At 42.1% G+C, this 21,056-nt stretch overlaps 1 protein-coding gene across 1 annotated transcript; it reads left to right on the top strand.

Moving 5' to 3' along the window:
• The first annotated feature begins 466 nt into the window (after nt 1-466).
• On the top strand, nt 467-3,010 carry coil (coilin). Its single transcript, XM_085204824.1, has 2 exons — nt 467-961; nt 1,977-3,010. The coding sequence occupies exons 1-2, from the start codon at nt 684-686 to the stop codon at nt 2,704-2,706; spliced, it is 1,008 nt and encodes a 335-aa protein (XP_085060950.1). The 5' UTR covers nt 467-683; the 3' UTR covers nt 2,707-3,010.
• The last annotated feature ends 18,046 nt before the right edge of the window (nt 3,011-21,056 follow it).

Below are 21,056 nucleotides of genomic sequence, written 5' to 3'. Positions count from 1 at the left end.
CGACCATTGGGTTTTACAATCATACTTACTTTGTGCGCCTGCGCTACGACTGGGCTATACGAGTATGCTAGCATACTCATCATGATCATCAGGATCAGGATCATATCATTTCATATCTTCGCATCAGTTTGCCTTAAAAGACATCAAACTATTCATTTGCTTAATCAAAATATTGTTTTGAATTATAATATTGTAAATAATTTAAAGCCGAGTCAACCAGCAAGTTTGTTTCTTATTTTTTTGTTTTAAAGTCATAAACAACTGTATTATGTTGCAGTCTCTAATTTTTTTATTTTTATTATTTAGTTAAATATTCAATACGATATTCTTCTAAAATAATTTACTATTAATTAGCAACAAAGTTATTATGTGTTTCAAAGAACTACTTTCAGTTCAGTTCAGTTCTTAATTTATGGAAGAACTCTACTTTTTTGTTTATATTATTTATATTGAAATTTTGACAAGCAAACTGTCAGTGTCAAGTGTTTACTGACATGAGTAAATGTGTTCTGCGCATGAGGCGTCGGCTATCGCCGATATATAATAATATAATTCTAGGAACGCCATAAATTAAGAACTAAACTGATAACAATAAAAAGCATTCAAATATCGTAATGTATTAAAATATAAACTAAGTATAATAATTCTGAAGTTACTTCCAATCATACTTTACTCGAAAAATCATGCGTAGTCGTAGCAATAGTCCAAGTTACTCTTTAGTATCGGAATCTCTTGTTAATATAAATTCCACATTTCGTATTAGCGTTTCTCTGCAGCGATATTTTAAAGATGTTCGTAGCCGATGTTACATATTAGTTAATCGCAATCGTCCAGTTCGTTGGTTGGAGAAAAGAATACAAAATATTTTTACACTTCCTGGAAAATTTTGCCTCACTACAAAAGGCCACATGCTACCATCGTGTGAAGCTTTAGCACTTTTAAATTCTGATGATACTATTGAGTGAGTTTTTTGTTAAAAACTTAATGAGTCTAAATATATAATATTTTCATAACATGCACAATTTTCTTGAAATTTAGACAGTGTTATGATCTCTATGTCAAGAAAGTTTATATTTAACTATTTTTTTTTTGGCCCCCAACAGTAGAGATTTCTGTCATGTCCCTGAGCAGTCATGTGTCTGAAGTAATGAAATGAGTTCAATATACTAGACTGTCTAAACTATTATATAAATGTATATTCATTTAGCCAATTGTGGTTCAGGTACCCAAAATGACTGTAAATATTTATTTATATTTCTATTTCTTCACTTTGGTGATGAGAGAAATCACAGTGTTAAATTTTGCCATTCTACATGCAATGCATCCAGAATTCGGCAGGAAGTGGGGAATGGATTATCTTAATACTAGGTTCCCTATGCTTACCCAACTGTGTGCAGGATACAGTGTGAAGGTTTATATTCATATATATATGTTGCCCGCAAATGGCTATAAAAAATCTTTCTTTTCTTTATTGGAAAGGTAAAAGTATTATTTACATTTGTAATTTTTTCATAAACATTTAATCAGAGTGAGTTATAATCTATATATATAAAATCGAAAGGTCACTCACTCATCACGAAATCTCAGAAACTACATGTGCTAGGATTCTGAAATTTTGCATAGGAGTTATTTATAGGACGTAGGTGCTCGCTAAGACGGGAATTTGTAATATTCGACTTCTAAGGGGTTGTTTTGGGGGTTGAAAGTTTGTATGAAACTTCGTTACTAATGACATTTGTCTTTGTCATTCGTTACTAAATGCTAGGAGTCTCAAATTTTGCATAAACGTCACTAGGACGTAGTCATGGAGACAGAAATTAATAATAACATAGTTCACGCGGGTGTAACCGTGAGTGGGCCGCTAGTTTCTTATATAATTGTTAGTTATTTTTGTATTATCAATAAAACAAATTACTGATGTAAGATTTTAGATAGCTATTTTTTATATTAAAGTAACATAACATTAATTTTTGCAGGGTTGTACCTTTTTTGACTGATTTGAGTACTGATGCCATAGTCAATGGGAACTCTACTGACCATGATATGTACAGATGTAATGATGCAACAGGTAGGTCTAATGTGGACTCAATCAGTGAGCGATGCAAAAGAAAGGATGTGTTTGAGAAATTTAAAAATAAATCTGCAGTTGTAGAGAATGCAACATCGGAAAATGACCAAAACACTTCTCAAATTATTAATGAAGATGAAATTGATGCTACAACCCATACAATGGACCAATCAAATTGTTTAACATTGGTTGATTCTCAAGGAACAAATGAAGCTTGTCATAATATGAATGTATATGATGACACTGCTCAAACATTGTTAAATATGAAACGGAAAGCACTTGCTATATTAGATAACAAAATAAGTGCAGATAAAAATGATAAGAAATCTGAAGACAGTTTTCTTGACCCTCCTAAACGTTCGAGAAATCGCGTCCGTCGCCGTCGCCGACGTGTTAACGAGCCGAGCCCGGACGTAACCGAACCAGAAACTGAGGTGAACATGTCTGACATAGAATCAGATAAAGTACAGATAGAAAATAATTATGTGCCTGAATTATTGCAAGACTCTCAAACAGCATTGAGCCCAGCCACTGGAATTGAATCAAATGTAATATCTTTAACTCATATTCCAGAAGTGACTCGTAATGAGACTGTATGTCCACGTAGACCCCGTGTTGTTTACTCTTTGGATAATTAATGAGAACACTATTAAATTACGTATTGGGATATTATGGATTTTGTTTGCTTTATGCTTTATCTCTTATCTGTGCGCTCTGTGTTGCCGAAATATAAAAAAAACTAAGGTTATTTAGTTTCCTTGCATAGGTATGTAAGAAAAAAGTGATTTTTTTACAATGCAATTTTGTGGCCAATTGACATTTATTTAACTTCTTTCCTTACTGTTGTGTATGTTTGGGTCTATTTATATTAAATATTGATTTTTTAATGTACTTACATAAAGTTTTATAGGCTAATATTCGAATAAACACCTGGTATTTTAATATGTTTTCTGATTTATTTTTAACACTAGATTTAAGGACTTTTCATATATAACTTTCTCTTAAGCCCAATAACAAGTGAATAAAAAAAACGCATTTTCTTTAAAAAATATTTATTAACTCCTAAGTGCACTATACTTGCCTACACGTTAAAATGTAGAATGTACTCATTCAGTATAGTTTTTACAGAGCGTACTTAACTGTTGTGTAATTTTATGTACCTAATCATATGATCATATATAACAAATATAGACTTATGCAAGTAAATAACAAAAATCAGGACATGCATCTACCGTCTGCGTGTCCAACCAAATTAAAAAGCTGGAAATGTGCAGTGTGCATATTTTATAAGAACCATTTTGAGTTACTTAACACTTCTTAGCTTCAAGCTTTATTCCTAGCGGGGTAGTCACAGAGAACGGAGTGCCAAACAACGGTCTCTACATACTTCTTTCGTCTCGTCCACTGTTATCAACCTCTTCATGCATGTCCTCCGGGGTGTCCGTATTTTGATACTGTGTTTTCGAAGGTCAACCGAGGTCTCCCTCTACCTCTCTTACCACTCACTTTTCCATCATAAATCTTGTGACCGTTGATTTTTCTGGATTATTCAAACGACACATTTCTACTTAGTAATTCTTTTATTATTTCCTCTGACTTCTTAAGTTACCAAAACAGTAATGGCTTCCCTAAACTTGTGTATTCTTCCTTCTTGCTCACCATGGGGGAGCGAGGGGAGCGGCATCAGGGAGAGTCCCTATTGCCGAGTTTCACTCTGCACCTATTAAAATAGGTGCGTCTTCGTGTTGTGGCTGTGAAGGCGCTACTTCTCCGAGGGGGGAGTAGTTTTGGGGAAGATGGGGGCTAGGAGGGGGAGTATGAGCTAGAGTCGTCTGGGCGGTCAGCCCAGCCGGGTGAGACCCTCGGCTATCCGAGAGAGGCCCAGCTTAGGCGACCAGCGACCAAGGCTAATGGCTTCCCCAGTTTTTTTATTTGGGTTTTGAGGTTAATGCTGTTAGCCCTATTGGCCTTTACAGCGACATCGGGTGGGTAGGGAAGAGGGTACTCTGTCCCTGAAAATATGCAGGCACTGTGTGGCTGCCTGAGCTTCCCCAGCATGGGCGGCCATATTTATACCATTTAGTTTACATATAATAATATCAATTTGACCAATGTTTCTACGAATAGACATTAAATATTAGTTGTAATAATTACATTTAGCCACATTAAAGGCAACCCGCGAGGCAAACATCAATGTCTGTAAAAAGATCCTTCAGACTTTCCAGAGAGGGAACTTCAAACTCCTGGAAGTGGAACTCGATGAAGCCAAAGCCGCCATATATGACAACGTCAGCTCCCGCGTTATTCACGGAAGCATGACGGGACAGTACATGGCGGCCTATAGCAGCACCAAGGGCTTTATAGGCCTGGTCGAAAGTGCAAGAGAAGACGATCCCCCAAATTCCTAACATCAGAGAGCGACCAAGTGGTAATAGTGGCCGAATGCACGAGGGTGATGCTGGACGATAGGATACTCGGAATGGCAAACGCCATTTCAAGCAATCCTGAGCCGGGTGCAGCCTTCGTGAATTGGGAACTACCAAAACTTTCCTGGGTAAATGGGGTTCCGGGGTGTGGTAAGACAACTCATATTATCAAGCACTTCGATGAGGACACGGAAGTAATAGCGACAACCACAGTAGAGGCCGCGAAAGATCTAAGAGAGAAGCTGGCGCACCGCCTTGGCACAAAAGCGACAAAGGGAGTGCGAACAATGGCCTCGATCTTAGTCAACGGTTTTCATGAGGGAATAGTTATAAACCGGCTAACGGTGGACGAAGCCCTCATGAACCACTTCGGGGCCATTCTTATGGCGGCCAGACTGTCAGGAGCGAACGAGGTCACACTCATCGGAGATATCAATCAGCTGCCTTACATCGACAGACAAAATCTATTCGAATTAAGGTACTGCAGGCCTAGCTTGACAACCAACATCACATGCGAGTTTTGAAAAGTTTTGTCATAATAAAAGTCATAGATGTATTATTGACAAATTGTATGACACTTTGATATCAATATTGTCTAAAGCAGCTACAGTATCTTATGACATTAAGGGTGATAACTCGAGTGCTCGTTCTCCAGACAGGCTGAGAGGCTGGAATATACATGTAAATAATGCGCATAGGGAAGCCAGGTCTAAGTTTCTCATGTGGGTTTGGTATGGCAAGCCCAATAGTGGTACTCTGTACAATGATATGGTAAAGAGTCGTAAAATCTTTAAAAGTAGACTGAAATGGTGCCAAAATCATCAAGAACAAATAAAGATGGATGCGCTTGCCTCTCATCACAGTAAGGGTGATTTTAGTAAATTCTGGAAATTCACTAATAAATTAAGTTCTAGACCTGGGTTGCCGGCGGTCATAGACGGCGTAGGTGAGCCCCAAATTATAGCAAACCTTTTTAAGAATCAGTTTACTGTACAGTCTTCGCAGAAATTGTCAGTTGGGGTGCCTGATGCTGAGATTAATTTAAAAGACATTAACACTTCTGTAAATACTAAAATGGTTACTAAAATTATACAGTCAATGACTAGAGGCAAATCACCTGGCCACGATAGTCTCAGCATCGAGCACCTCCAGCACGCGGGGCCTCGCGTTGCAGAGTTGATAGCGCTTCTTTTTAACTTGTGTATAGTACATTCATACTTACCTCCGAATTTGATGAGAACGATTGTGGTACCGATAGTCAAAAATAAAACAGGAGATTCGGCTAACAGTTCGAATTATAGGCCTATTTCTTTAGCAACAATAATAGCTAAGATACTCGACAGTGTGCTTAGCGCTCGGTTAGACTGTTATCTTCATATTCACGAACTGCAATTTGGATTTAGACCTCAGTTATCCACGGAAAGTGCTATTCTGAGTCTGAAGCATGCTGTCGGGTATTACTCAGATAGAAACACACCTGTGTATGCCTGTTTCTGTGACCTGTCGAAAGCTTTCGACCTAGTCATATATAATATCTTGTGGGGAAAGTTACAGCAGGTGGGAATGCCTACTGAACTAATTTTATTGTTTAAATATTGGTATAATAATCAACTAAATTTTGTTAAATGGGCAAACGAGTACTCGGATCCGTATAGGTTAGAATGTGGGGTGAGACAGGGAGGGTTGAGCTCCCCTAAGCTTTTTAACCTCTATATCAATGCGCTGATAGAGGGACTCAGCGGCATGAATGTCGGATGTCATATCGGTGGTGTTTGTTTTAATAATATTAGTTACGCGGATGACATGGTGCTGCTGGCTCCCTCTGTCAGCGCTATTAGGAAGATGCTGGCTTTCTGTGAGTCATATGCTGAAGTGCATGGATTGGTGTACAATAGTAAGAAGAGTGAATATCTAGTCTTTAAGTCTGGAAACAAAGTACCGGAAAATGTGCCTTCAATTAAGCTCAATGGGAAAAATCTTGCTAGAGTACACCAATTCAAGTATCTTGGCCACATTGTCACAGAGGACCTAAGAGATGACCTAGATATTGAGCGAGAGCGCAGGGCGTTGTCGATCAGGGCGAACATGTTGGCTCGCAGATTTGCTCGTTGCTCAACTGCAGTAAAGATCACGCTTTTTAAAGCCTACTGCACTTCTTTTTATACGAGCAGTCTGTGGGTCAACTATACTCAGAGGTCGTACAGCGCGTTGCGTGTTCAATACAATAACGCGTTCAGGGCATTGCTGGGGCTGCCGCGGTACTGTAGCGCCTCGAGTATGTTCGCGCACGCAGGGGTCGACAGTTTCCCGGCCATTCTCCGCAAGAAAGCTAGCTCTCTTTTAAGGCGAGTGCGCGGCAGCCGCAACAGTGTCCAGTGGGGACTGTCCGCTGATCCGGCACATGTGTGACATTACAATGTCACTATTAGTTATTAAGTACTAACACTATATATTAAGTTTTATTGTATTATTACTAACATATATGGATCATGTGTTGTCCGAACAATAAACATTTTTATTTTTTTTTATTTTTATTTATAATAATATATGTTAAATAAGTTATATATGTTAATAATATAATTAAAAAAAAAATTGTCGGTAGAGGTCTCATCCAACCCCTCTAGTATAAGCTTTAGATATAAGTACAGTTTAAATTGTCCCAAAATTAAGTACGCCACATTAAAAAAAGAACTTTCATAAAATAAAAAAGGCACGGGCAACTATGCGCCCGTGGATGTAGCTGTTAAAATAAAAAGTAAATAATTACATTTATATTTATGCATTTACCCTTGATTATAATTAAATGACATAGTCTCTTTTATAATTAAATTAAAGTAAAACAATTAATGCTACGGAAATAAGCTTTTAGCGCCTTATATGGAAATATAAGATTTAGTGAAAGATTAATTACAAAAGCTTTTTATTCTATCATAAATTAATATTCAAATAATTACTATAGTATTAAAAGATTATGTAATCATATTAAATTGATTATTCTAATAATATGTAAGGCCGGAAATTAGATACTATGGAGAAGGAAATCGCTCAACAAAATACAGATTATTAATTAGAAATGTAGATTATTAATTAGCAATCTAAATTATTAATAACAATGTAAATTATCAATTATAAATAAAGATTAATTATTGTATAATAAGTCGAGTATTATTCATTTATGAGTAGGCAAAGATCTTAATGGTTCAGCCAAGTCGACGATCTCGAGGTTGATAACAATACATAATATTAGGCACCACTTACCTAGATATCACGTAAATATTACCCATCAAAGAAAATAAAATTGTGCGTAACTCTCAAAGTAGTGTGCTATATTTATTTAAGCAATCAATAACCTATCTCAATAGAGACAATATCCAGAGACTATAGAGTTCTACAGATGTCGCCACTCGCCACTCGTTTGACATTTGTGCGATGTACGTAAATAAAAGACCAACAGTATGAGGCTTTATTTTAACAAATTGTACAATGTTATAAAAATGTATGCTTTAAAAATACTTTTACAATAACAAAGACTTTTACACTAATATACAAAACAATATTAAAACTATTGAGTAATGACAAAGTAACTTCTTTAAAGTATTAAAATTCACAATTATTAAAGGAATTATCATTATTTAATCATACTAACGCCCAATATTAATAATGTATCTCCTATCTCCAGTTAACGTCTATCTCGTACTGTCCGACATGTCTATCCAATCACTAACCTGCATGCCTACCTCCATCTCTGTCTATTTCAATCTATGGTAGCAATTTTTGGATTAGGATTGGTTATTAACATTGGGCGTAAGAAGTAAATATATTTAAATAGATAGCATTTCAAAATAGAGTAAAAATTAAACTCGGACAAATGCTGAATAATCTTCTGTATATTGCCTGCTGAAGCTGATTATTATTATAAAACTGATCCCCGGGGATGAAGCCTAAATAATAGGAAAAAAAAAAGAAATTTTTAATATACATATTCTAAAACTTGCCATTTCCTTTTTTAGATTTTATTATAATAATGCAAACATTATACCCTAAATGATATAAGAATATGTAACTAGGTTCATATAGCTATACATATTTTAGTAACAGAGAGTTATTTTACTTACAGACAAAAAGATATCAATAAAAAGTGACTTTTTCCTTGCCGGTGTTTCCATGTTTATTTTAAGCATTTAAATATCTGGATAATGTCATATCATGCTGAGAATGCTGTCCTTCTAATAAATAAGACCTTAAAAAATGTACAAAATTATTATAATTTTCATCATAAGTAAACTTTGTGGATTTTATTTACTTTAAAATATACATTTTTCATAACAATGTATCTATATTCTATACAGTTAAAATAAAAAAAGAAATACATGTTTCTTATAATACTAGTAGCACATACCATTTATGTTGTCTTCAGTAAGATTGTAAGAGAAAATATTAAGTGTTATATGTGAAGTTTTGTAATTAATAATTTACTTAGGTTTATGATTGTTCAAAACATTTTTTTTCTATAGAATATTTTAACACACTTACACAATGCTCTAAATACACTAAACTGTAACTTCAATAATAACTTAAGACGTGAGTGTCTTAAATTTTGCATATAATGAAATAAAAATATATTTAACACATAAATTCTTGTATAACTTTCACTAGGAAACTAAAATTACAACAGAAAAATTATTTATATGCACTATTTATCTTCCCTAATATGCTAAAGAAATTGTCGAATAAATCACCTGTTTGAAAGCTGTCAACTTTAATTATATTACGAAATATAAATTAATTGTCTCCATTACGCCATCTTGTATTAAGATACTAAACTGCTTGCAATATTACAGTTGCTAATTTATACTGGAACGGATACTGATAACTTCCATATAATGATAATAGATGGCAATGAATGCAAATTTTAAAAAATTTTACTACTTTTTTTTTTTTAATTTTATAAAATAATTAAAAAATATTTAAAATGTGATTTTAAAAAAAGAAATATTAAATATTAAAAAATATATATATATATATATATATTTTTTAATATTTAATATATATATATATATATATATATATATATATATATTAATATCATTATTAGTTTTAAACTTGATAACTATGATAATTGAAAATGCCGTTTTTTTTTTTTTTTGTTTATGTCTTTGTGTCGGTGTCGGTGGTGGTTAGGTTTAGGTTTAGGTTTGGGTTTGGGTTTGGGTTTGGGTTTGGGTTTGGGTTTGGGTTTCGGTTTGGGTTTGGGTTTCGGTTTGGGTTTCGGTTTCGGTTTCGGTTTCGGTTTCGGTTTCGGTTTCGGTTTCGGTTTCGGTTTCGGTTTCGGTTTCGGTTTCGGTTTCGGTTTCGGTTTCGGTTTCGGTTTCGGTTTCGGTTTCGGTTTCGGTTTAGGTTTCGGTTTAGGTTTAGGTTTAGGTTTAGGTTTAGGTTTAGGTTTAGGTTTAGGTTTAGGTTTAGGTTTAGGTTTAGGTTTAGGTTTAGGTTTAGGTTTAGGTTTAGGTTTAGGTTTAGGTTTAGGTTTAGGTTTAGGTTTAGGTTTAGGTTTAGGTTTAGGTTTAGGTTTAGGTTTAGGTTTAGGTTTAGGTTAGGTTTAGGTTTAGGTTTAGGTTTAGGTTTAGGTTTAGGTTAGGTTTAGGTTTAGGTTTAGGTTAGGTTTAGGTTTAGGTTTAGGTTTAGGTTTAGGTTAGGTTAGGTTAGGTTAGGTTAGGTTAGGTTAGGTTAGGTTAGGTTAGGTTAGGTTAGGTTAGGTTAGGTTAGGTTAGGTTAGGTTAGGTTAGGTTAGGTTAGGTTAGGTTAGGTTAGGTTAGGTTAGGTTAGGTTAGGTTAGGTTAGGTTAGGTTAGGTTAGGTTAGGTTAGGTTGGGGTGCTTGGTCGGATAACCTCCTCGTGTGTTCGCTCGCTGTTGGCCCTTTCTCGAATGCTTGTCATTCGGGGGGGACGAACAGTGTGCGGGCCGGTGCACCCTGGGCGGCGAGTAATTGGTGCCCACAGGATTCGTCCTTGGGTAATGATTGCTCGCTGGCTAATAATCCGACGTGGTTCTCCGCGTGTCCTCTGTCATGCAGAGGACACAGTGTGAGGAACCGGAGGGCGCGCGTGGTGTGTACTCACCCTACCGCCACGCAGGTGCAGTGATGTGCCTGCGCCGAATATATCGGAACTCCACTCTTGGTTGCGGTCATGTCTCGTAATCAGGAGTGGAACCGAGGGCCTTGCCTTAACCGGCCGGGCTGCGAGGAAGAAAACCTCTATAAAAAATTACCCCAACCTAAGCGGCGAAGCAGCGCGAGGGGTTCATGGCTGATGGGGAGATCAGTCGCTACTGCTGGTCCCGCCAGGGTACCGGCCGACACCCTGGCGTAATAGGCTTATCCGAGTACAGGGGGCACTGCTCGGATGGACCGTTTTTCCCCCACACTCGTGGGAACAACATGGAATTTCTTAAACAAAAAAACCAAAACGATGAGGTGGAGTGTGTTGAGCCCGATAAGGGCGGCGATGTCATGTTGCCTGAGAAGGGCGGAGTAGTTGTGCTTAAGGCGGAGGAAGTTGTCGGTGTTGTTGCGGCGTCTCGGAGAGTGTCTGTTTCGAGTGTCGCTGCGGAGGGGTCAGTTGGAGATGGCCAGAACGTAGGAGTGTGGAAGGAGCCAAGAGTGGTTCTGACCAGATTGGACGCTGGTGACGGAATATCGACTGTCGGTAGTGTCAGGTCGAGACGAGGGTCCGGATCGTCATATGGACGGTTGTGGGGAGCGTCGGAGTCAAAGGACTCAGATACTGAAAGTTTTGTGTCGATGGTGTCGGAGAGGTCAAGGACACGGGCACAATTCTTAAAGGACAGGCGGAAGAGGCCTCGGAAGCCGATCGATCAGTCGGGGTCTTCTGGTGAAGGGGAGCCAGATAGACCGGCGCCAAAAATGGTTGCCATGAGGAGGCGGAAAGGTCTCAGTGAGGCAGAAAGGAAGGAGTTGCTGCTGAGGTCAGAGCAGGAGGGGACGGACGGCGCTGCGGCCGCCCTGGCCAGGGCTAGCTCCAGGCTCTCGGACATGACTCTGCCGTCCGAAAAAGAGCAAGACGAGGCCATACTTGCGTCTGACTTGAAGAACCAGGTGGTAGACAGCCTTGCGGTGATAAGAAAGGTTGCCACCAAATCGGGCAACCTAAAAGGGACCTTCACCAAGGCTCTAAAGCAGGCGGCTAGGGCCATAGGAATGGCGGTAGATGAACTGGCCCAGCGTACGGCGACGGAAGAAGTAGCTCAGTTGCGCGCTCACAACAATAAGCTGCGCAATGAAATGGCCGAGTTGCGAAACGAGGTCAGTCTTTTACGGGCTGACCTCCAAACACAAAGGAGACAAGTGGTAGAGCCTGGCATTAGTCAGCCTGGGTGTTCTGACGCTGAGTTGCGCCGCGCCATTATGATAGAAGTCGGAACGATGGTGAGCGCCCGGATAGAAGGCCTACAGAACCGGCTTCTGCCGGAGAGAAGCATGCGTCCCCCGCTGGCGGCGTCGAAGAGTTCGCAAAAGGAGACCGCCTCAACATCGGCGGGTATAGAGGCGACAGGGAACACTACTCTGGTAGCTCCCGCTAATCCTGCCTCGACAAGGGGCCAGAAGCCAGGAAAGCCTGGCAAGGGAAAGGGCAAGGGCAAAAAGACCCTGGTAGCTCCGGTGACAAACGCCTCGCAGCCACGTCCAATTCCACCTGCGCCAGCTGACCTGTCAGAAGGGTGGAATGTGGTTGCCAGGAAGGGAGGCAAAAAGAAGCCTGCTGCTATTGCTGCTCAGCGGCAATCCAAGAAGGGAACGGGGGCAAAAGCGCCAAAGACGCCAAAAATCCCGAAACTTAGACCGCCGCGGTCCGCTGTAGTGGCGCTAAAGCTTCAACCCAGCGCGGCTGACAGCAACTTGACCTACAGTCAGGTGCTCACCCAGCTGAAGGCCAAGGTTGACCTCGGAGAGCTGGACATCTCGGATATGAGATTCCGAGTAGCCTCAACTGGCGCGAGGCTACTGGAAATCCCGGGGCTCAACTCGGGTGACAAGGCGGATGCTCTTGCGCAAAAGTTGCGGGCAGTGCTGGACGAGAGTGAAGTCCAAGTCTCCAGGCCCACTAAATGCGCGGAGCTACGGGTTAGTGGGCTGGACGACTCGGTTACGTCGGAGGAGGTTGCCGCAGCTGTCAGCAGAGTCGGTGGTTGCGATGTCGGCGCCATCAAGGTCGGGGAGGTTCGGCGTGACCGTGGCAGTCTTGGCACTGCCTGGGTCCGCTGTCCGGTAGTGGCTGCCAAGAAGGTGAGCGGAGGTCGCCTTCTGGTGGGTTTCGTGTCAGCGAAAGTGACGCTGCTGCAGCAGCGGGTGCTGCGTTGTTTCCGCTGCCACGAAACGGGGCATGTAGCGGCAAAATGTGTGGGTGTGGACAGGAGCTCACAATGTTTTAGGTGTGGGCGTCCCGGGCACAAGCAAGCCACGTGCTCGGATGCTCCACACTGCCCGGCGTGCGAGGATGCGCAAAGACCTGCAGACCACTTGGCCGGCAGCGCAGCATGCGCAAAGATCTGTGCGCAATCGAAGCGCAGCAAAGGCGGAAGAGGGAAGGCGACGTCGAGCCAAGCCCAACCTGAAGCCCAATCTAGGGCCGCGGTGGAGCAGCCTATGCTCGTTTAACAATGGCCGAACGAGTTCTGCAGGCGAACATCAACCACTGTGCCAGAGCCCAAGACTTATTGGTCCAAAGCTTGGCGCAGTGGTCGATACATGTGGCGGTTGTTTCGGAGCCCTACAGCGTTCCCGACAGAGACAACTGGGTAGCCGACAACACCGGGGTGGTGGCTGTGATCACCCAGGTCGCCGCGGGCTCCCCGCCTTTCTCACGAGTAGAGAGGGGTGCGGGATGCGTCGCCGCACTTGTCGGCAACCTCGTTGTCGTAGGGGTCTACTTTTCCCCCAATCGAACTCTTGCGGAGTTTGAAGAGTTTCTCATTCGATTGGGGGAAATGGTAGAACGATTTCGTCCGGCGGAGGTGTTGGTGGCCGGCGATCTCAACGCGAAGTCCAGCGTGTGGGGCTCCGCAACGACGGATGTGCGTGGTGTGACGCTGTCCGAGTGGGTGATTGCCACCGGTTTGTCGGTGCTCAACCGGGGGACGACAAACACGTGTGTGCGAAGGCTGGGCGGATCCGTCGTGGACGTTTCGTTCGCGAGCCCGGCCCTAGCACGTCGTGTTCGGGGTTGGCGAGTGCTGGATGATGTGGAGACTCTCTCGGATCACCTTTACATCTCTTACGAGATCTCCACACATTCAGCGGTGCAACCAACCCCCAGTCCAAACTCGCGAGAGTGCGGACCGCGGTGGCAATTGGGTCGCCTCGACAGGCAATTGTTGGAGGAGGCCGCGATAGTGGAATCCTGGCTGCCCCAGAGCTTGGCGTCTGCAGAAGACGCCGCATCCTGGGCGCAGGGGGCGCTGACGCGTATTTGTGACGCGTCAATGCCCCGTTCCGGGCGCCGCCCTCAACGGCGGCAGGTGTACTGGTGGTCGTGGGAGATCGCGCAACTGCGTACCATCTGCGTTGCGGCGAGACGCCAGTACAGCCACTATCGCAGGCGGGTACAGAAGGTACAGGAGGAGGAAGACCGACTGTACCAATTGTATGTCGAGGCGAGAACGCGGTTGCAGGAGGAGATCGGTCGTGTGAAAGGCGAGTCACACGACCAGATGCTTGCGGGAATAGACCAAGACCCGTTTGGCACGCCTTACCGTATGGTACTTGGCAAGCTACGGGCTTGGGCTCCGCCACTGACGCAGACACTCCGACCGGACATTCTCCGAGGGGTTCTGTCGTCACTGTTCCCGCAGCGGGCCAACTTTTCACCACCTTCAATGGCCCGCCCTGCACCGCAAGAGGAGGAGGACAGCGTCGCACCACAGGTGGAGGAGGAGGAGCTGGAGGAAGCAGTTCGCCGATCTCGCGGCAAGAGCACCGCACCCGGCCTTGATGGCGTTCCTGGGAGGGCGTTAACTCTGGCCCTTAACATCCTTGGGCCCAGAGTGAGAGGACTATTCTCTGCCTGTCTGGCTCAAGCCATAATTCCACAGCGGTGGAAGACAGGCAGGCTAGTCCTCCTTAAGAAGGAGGGTCGCCCGGCGGACTCGGCCTCGGCCTACAGGCCAATTGTGCTCTTGAGCGAGATCGCCAAACTCTTCGAGCGGGTTGTGACGAGGAGGTTGCAGCGTCACTTGGAGCGGACAGGTCCGGACCTCTCGGACCTCCAGTATGGCTTCCGCAGGGGGCGCTCGACGGTGGATGCCATACTGAGGGTGAAGTCCCATGCGCAGGATGCGGTGGCCCTGGGCGATGGAGTTTTGGCGGTGTCTTTAGACATCGCCAACGCCTTCAACTCCCTGCCCTGGCCCTGCATTGAGGAGGCACTTATCTATCACCGAGTGCCTCCATACCTGCGCCGCGTCATTGGGGCTTACCTGTCCGGGAGGTCTGTGACCTTTCCGGCTCCTGGAGGAGGGTGGGAAGAGTACGAAGTGTCGTGCGGTGTTCCACAGGGCTCGGTTCTCGGGCCACTCCTGTGGAACATCGGGTACGACTGGGTGTTGAGAGGCGACACCCTACGAGGAGTTGGAGTCCTCTGCTACGCCGATGACACGCTGGTCTTGGCGCAGCAGAGGACTTATCGCGAGGCAGCAGTGCTCGCGACGGCCGGAGTGGCCGACGTCGTCGGCCGAATTAGAAGGTTGGGTTTGGAGGTTGCCCTGAACAAGTCCGAGGCGTTATACTTCCATGCTCCTCGAAAGGGCCCACCGGCAGATGCCCACATCGTCGTCGGTGGCGTCCGAATCGACGTCAAGAGGAGTATGAAGTACCTCGGACTTGTTCTAGACGGTCGGTGGAGTTTCCGGGGCCACTTTACATCCTTGGCCCCGAAACTGTTGAAGACAGCGGCGGCATTGGCGCGCCTTTTGCCCAACGTCGATGGGCCGAGCGCCTCTAGCCGTCGGCTGTACACCGGAGTGGTCCGATCGATGGCGCTCTATGGTGCTCCCGTATGGGCGGACGCCCTGGATCGGCACAACATCACTCTGCTGCGACGTGCGCAGAGGGTGATGGCCATCCGGGCGATACGGGGGTACCGGACCATCTCCGGTGAGGTGGCGTGCGTGCTGGCTGGAGTCATGCCGTGGGATCTGGATGCTCTGTCTCTGGCGTCGGTCTATTGCCGGCGTCGAGGCCTAGCGTCCGGGGAACCGGCTAGCCCAGCACGCGCCGAGGAGGAGCGGGAAGCCGCATTAGAAGTGTGGGAATCCCGGCTGGCGACACCATCTGCCGGCCGGTTGACGATCGAGGCGGTTCGTCCAGTTTTCCGCCAGTGGTTAGCGCGGCGTCACGGCGTCCTAACCTTCCGCACGACGCAGGTGCTCACGGGGCATGGTTGCTTCGGGGGTTACCTGTGTCGGATCGCTGGGAGGGAGCCCGACGCTCGCTGCCACCACTGCGACGACTGCCTCGACGAGACGGCCCAGCACACGTTGGAGGTGTGCACAGCCTGGGCGTCTCAACGTCGCGCTTTGCGCGACGTCATCGGGGACGACCTTTCCCTGCCGGCCGTGGTCAAGGCCATGGCCGGCAGCGAGACGTCGTGGGACGCGGTTTCGTCTTTCTGCGAGGCAGTGGTGCTCGAGAAGGAGTCGGCGGAACGGGCGAGGGAGGCTTTTGCCGAAGTCGCCATCCGCCGTAAGAGACCGGGTCGCCGGAGGGCGGCACACGACCGCCGTCTTCCGCCCTAATGTGCCAGAGGGCGGTCAGCTTGGGGAAGCTGGCCGCCTACTAACCTGGCCCGAGTAGGCGCGCGCAGGTTGCTCCCGCGCGCTACTCCGAGCAGGCCGTCGAGGGTGCCCACACACCCTTGACTCCGCGACGTGCCTAGCAGGCTCCCGCCGCCGCGTTTCGTGGACGATTCAAGTCCCCGCGTCTCGCGGCCAGTGGCGGTCGAGGAGGAGCACCGTGAGGTTTTAGTGGGTATGCGGACGGCCTACATCTGCCTAGTCCGCGAGTCCCACATAACTCGCTCGAGTCCCCACTCGGGCCGGTATCCGTAAAAGGATTTCCTCACGTTAAAAAAAAAAAAAAAAAAAAAAAAAAAAAAAAAAAAAAAAAAAAAAAAAAAAAAAAAAAAAAAAAAAAGGTTAGGTTAGGTTAGGTTAGGTTAGGTTAGGTTAGGTTAGGTTAGGTTAGGTTAGGTTAGGTTAGGTTAGGTTAGGTTAGGTTAGGTTAGGTTAGGTTAGGTTAGGTTAGGTTAGGTTAGGTTAGGTTAGGTTAGGTTAGGTTAGGTTAGGTTAGGTTAGGTTTTTTTTTGGGAGTTGAAGCCCATAACTTTAAATTTTAATTACAAATATCCAGTCACTTTCTCGACCGCGGTCCTCGCTAAAGGATACGGGCGGCCGGGGTCGATCGAGCAGACTTGATGGACTTAATAAACTTTTAATAACTTTTGAATTTTTAAATAACTTTTCTATGGACTTCAAAGTAAATATAAGACACTGTTTTTTATTATAAGAACAAGAATTAAAACACTCCGTTTACACACACACATAAAATTCTTTATGCACATATCTTATTTGTTACTGTATATACAGACTATTTTGTAACTAAAGAATATTTAGACGTAACTTATGCTATATATTATTTATATTTACAGGTGTATATACATATACCTTTTTTTTTTTTTTTTTTTTTTTTTTTTTTTTTAATACATTTCTTATGTTACACATTACTATCTTTAACTTAACTGTACAATACTCTTTATAACTAGAACTATAACATTATATCTACACATATTTGTAGAGACATAGGTTTATAGCTAAATATATTTATATTTTAGAAATAAACATGTAAATAGAAAAATATTTTTGATAACAACATGAGTTGAGATGCTCTTATCACTATTTTAAATAACTATTGTGTGTAAACGGTATTTAATAACTTAAATTATAACATATTTACAGTTTTATGCGAATGTCTATGCCAATTGAAGGCGCCTTTAGCTTTAAGTAACAAAAATTTAAATATATAATATATTATATGTGCATTTATTGCGACGGAATTTTTTTTTTAAAGATAAAGCATTAAACAAAATTAAAATTAACAAAACTTTAGCATATTAAAATTAGAAGAAGATAAATATTATGTACTATAATCGACTTTGCTCCTTATTTGACTAGACAGATGTAAAATAGTGGGACAATTGGTTGAAGTAGCAGAGTGCTCGGTATTTATTTTACTATTGGTTTTAATATTATATTTTGTACAATTATAACAATTAGGGGTTTTATCACTTGAAATGTGTGGGCAATTAGGGGCTTGATGTGTAGTGTCTGCACATTGCGAACAAGGTCTGCAGTCAGACGCACAGTTTTTACTGATGTGCCCAAACTGCAGACACTTGTAGCATTGGATGAAGGGAGAGAAGTCTCCCACAAAAACTTTTTGGTGGTCGACGTTAATACGGCCCAATTGAATAGCCTCGCGATATACCGCGGGATGAACAATAAATACGGCATTATATAGATTAGGGTTCCTGTTATTGTTACGTTTAAATCTTAATTTGAGATCATCCGGTTGTTTTATTATTGCGCTGATACTGGGGTTCTGTAAAGTTATAATTGAGGTCAAATCCTCAAGAGTAATGTCATTCGACACTCCTTTAAGGATAAGCATAGGGCGGAGCTTTTTCGCCGGCACTGCTGTAACTGAGGTGGATTCTTTAAGCTGGTTCAAGGTTTCTTGGCACTGGGACTCGTTGGCGAATTCTACTCTGACTTTATTGTTAGAAATAGCTTTGACTCTAGTGGGGGCATAATTTTTATTTCTAAAGGAGATACTTTTCTTGAATTTATTTATAGTGTTTGGTTGTTCTTCGGAAGATTCTAGGGGGGATATAACTATTGCGGGCTTATATTGTGATTTTGGGGATTTTTCAGGGGGGGTTCTAGAAGATACAACCTGTGCGTAAGAAGAACCTGAACCAGCTGAAAGTTCCTCCTTTATTTCTACCTTAAACTTGGCCATCTCTTCCTTCATAGCAGAGACGATCTCATCTCTGAGAGCAGTGTTATCAACAACAGGAGCAGGAGTGGGAGCAGAAGACGGAGGATCGGGGGGTGAATTTAAATCTTTGGGCTCTAGTTGTGACTCTAAATAAATATCTGCAGCTATTCCAATTTCCTCAGCGGCTTCGATTATAAACCTTTTATTGATGGAGGTTACGCTTTTATTTTCATTTACTGCCTGGATAATCTGTCTGGCTAAAGTGTTAATAACACTGCTCATAGAACGAACGTCTTTGACTGCCGCAGCCTTTACTGGAAGGTCCCTCCGCTGCAATTTATCGGCCTTTTTAGTTTTAGGTTTGGGTTTAGGCTTGGAAAGTGTTTCAGATACCGCATCCTCTATTTCTCCGTCGGAGGACATTGCTAACATAAGCGACTCTATTTCTGGGGAACTGCATCTGCTGTCAGGTGATTGAGCAGCTCCAGACACAGGGGGGATAGGATCCTGTCGACTTGTCCCGGCTTCCGAGGAAGCCTGAGACAAAGTCTTTTTCTTTGTGCTGGTAGGCGTTTGGAACATTCTTTTATAATCCATTTTTATAATTTAAAATTTAAAGAACAAATAATATTTCAACAAAAAGTTAGCGCAGTCCAGAAAAAGAACAGAGGCAGGCGAGTACCGGTAAGTGGGTGGCTTTGAGAGCTATACTCGAAAAACCCTAAAAACGTCAATAGTACTACGTGATAACGCAGGAATTACAAAATTAAATATTAAATAATTAAATAAAATACTAAAATTAGAGTGTAACATCGAAGCCTAACATTAATTACTAAACAAAACGACAAAATATATTTTATAAAATGTTTCTGGGAAAATATTTAAAGTTCAAAATTAACGTTAACAAAAAATTATTAAAATGATGTTACAGCTGCTTACAAAACCATACACAAGTTATATTCCCACCATTATATATTTTCCGACAAAAGAAATAAAACACAAAGAAAATAAATACGTTCTAAATTTTAAATATTTATGATAATGCACGAACGTTCATGCTTTGTTTAGCTCAATGTTCAAAGCCGACAGCTGCCGACTTTCTCTAAGCAATAGTTCGAACACTGCGCACGCGAAACTGACCCTTATATCTCACGTACGAAGTTCGAATTTGGACTGGACAACTGGACAACTCAAGGACAACAGGGGTTTATGACGCTATTTTGTAAAGAGATATTTTGTATAGATTTTTTCTTAAGAAAATATTTAAAATTTAAAGTCAAAGTTACCGAAAATTATTCAAATTAAGAGTTATATTACTATTTACTATATTATTAAACCTAAAACAAACACCTATAAGTCAATATATCAATATAATTTACTAATTCTAATTTATTTTTACAAAACTAATTTATATACAATTAAACTTAACTATTTAGTATGGAGATCGGTGTTACGTAATTAGATTTGAAAAATCACTTTTTTATTTACAGTCGGATTTTAATTCTATTTATTCTATTTTGTTGGATAGGTATAAAAAATGATCTTTACAAAATATCAATATTCTAGGTAATTGTTTTAGGTGTTAAATATACATTTGAAAATTTTTGAAGAATTACACTGTGCCCTCACTCAATGTTATTGTTAATAACTATTTTTATTATTATCCAAAAAATTTGAAAATTTCCACAAATGTTCTTTATTAAATTGTCCTTACGTTAAAAAAATAAAAAAGTGGGGTTGTCGATTTTGAATTAATTTTACCGACCTTGAAACTTAATATTTTCCCGAGGTGTGTCCGTTCTTCAGGTTTTTCTCAAATAACTTCGAATTTTTACACTAGATTTTAATTCTAAAAACACATTCTGAATAGTCACAACCAGGCACATCGAACAACATATAGTACATATCTCCACTTCTCTCCGTCGCGAAGTTAGCTCAAAGGTCATTCAAGGTCAAACTTCAATAAATACTCTTATATCTTTAAAACGGAAAATAGGAAAATTCTAAAATTTTGCAGGGACGTGTGGAAGAACTATATGCACTGTATTATAAAATAAAAAAGTGGGGTTACCGATCTTGTTTCTCCGTCGCACGCGAAAAACAGAGATTTTTGGTACACTTTTTCACTGTTTTACACTAAAAACTCCGGTTATTCTGAAACTACTTGTCCGATTTGAATTATTTTTGTAAATATATGTACATTAGAGTCCCTGCTAGCACTATGCAAAAGTTTATGTAGATAAAAATTAGTTTACTATTTTTAATCACTATTTAAACTAATTTTGAGCGTATTTCGCTAATAAATGCACAGTTTTTCCAAGTTTTTTCACATTTCCACTTATCCGATTTTCACAATTTTTTCACTGACTTGTAGGGTAATTAAGCGCGCAACTTTTGACACATTTCACATATTTTTACGATAATTATTTCAGAACTTATGATTTTTTGGTCATAACTTAGCGGTTTTTTGGCCTCGGGAGCTGCGGACGCGTG

This window comes from Heliconius melpomene, chromosome 20, assembly GCF_056956725.1.
Source record: "Heliconius melpomene rosina isolate 202511_hmr_F chromosome 20, ASM5695672v1, whole genome shotgun sequence".
Lineage (NCBI taxonomy): Eukaryota > Metazoa > Arthropoda > Insecta > Lepidoptera > Nymphalidae > Heliconius > Heliconius melpomene.
The sequence above is the reverse complement of the archived record's forward strand: the minus strand, read 5'-3'. Positions and strand labels throughout refer to the sequence as shown.

Coding starts and splice junctions, on each gene's coding strand:
- coil (XM_085204824.1), top strand. CDS start 684: ATGCGTAGTCGTAGCAATAGTCCAAGTTACTCTTTAGTATCGGAATCT. Junction 962..1,976: donor AATTCTGATGATACTATTGA/GTGAGTTTTTTG, acceptor TAATTTTTGCAG/GGTTGTACCTTTTTTGACTG.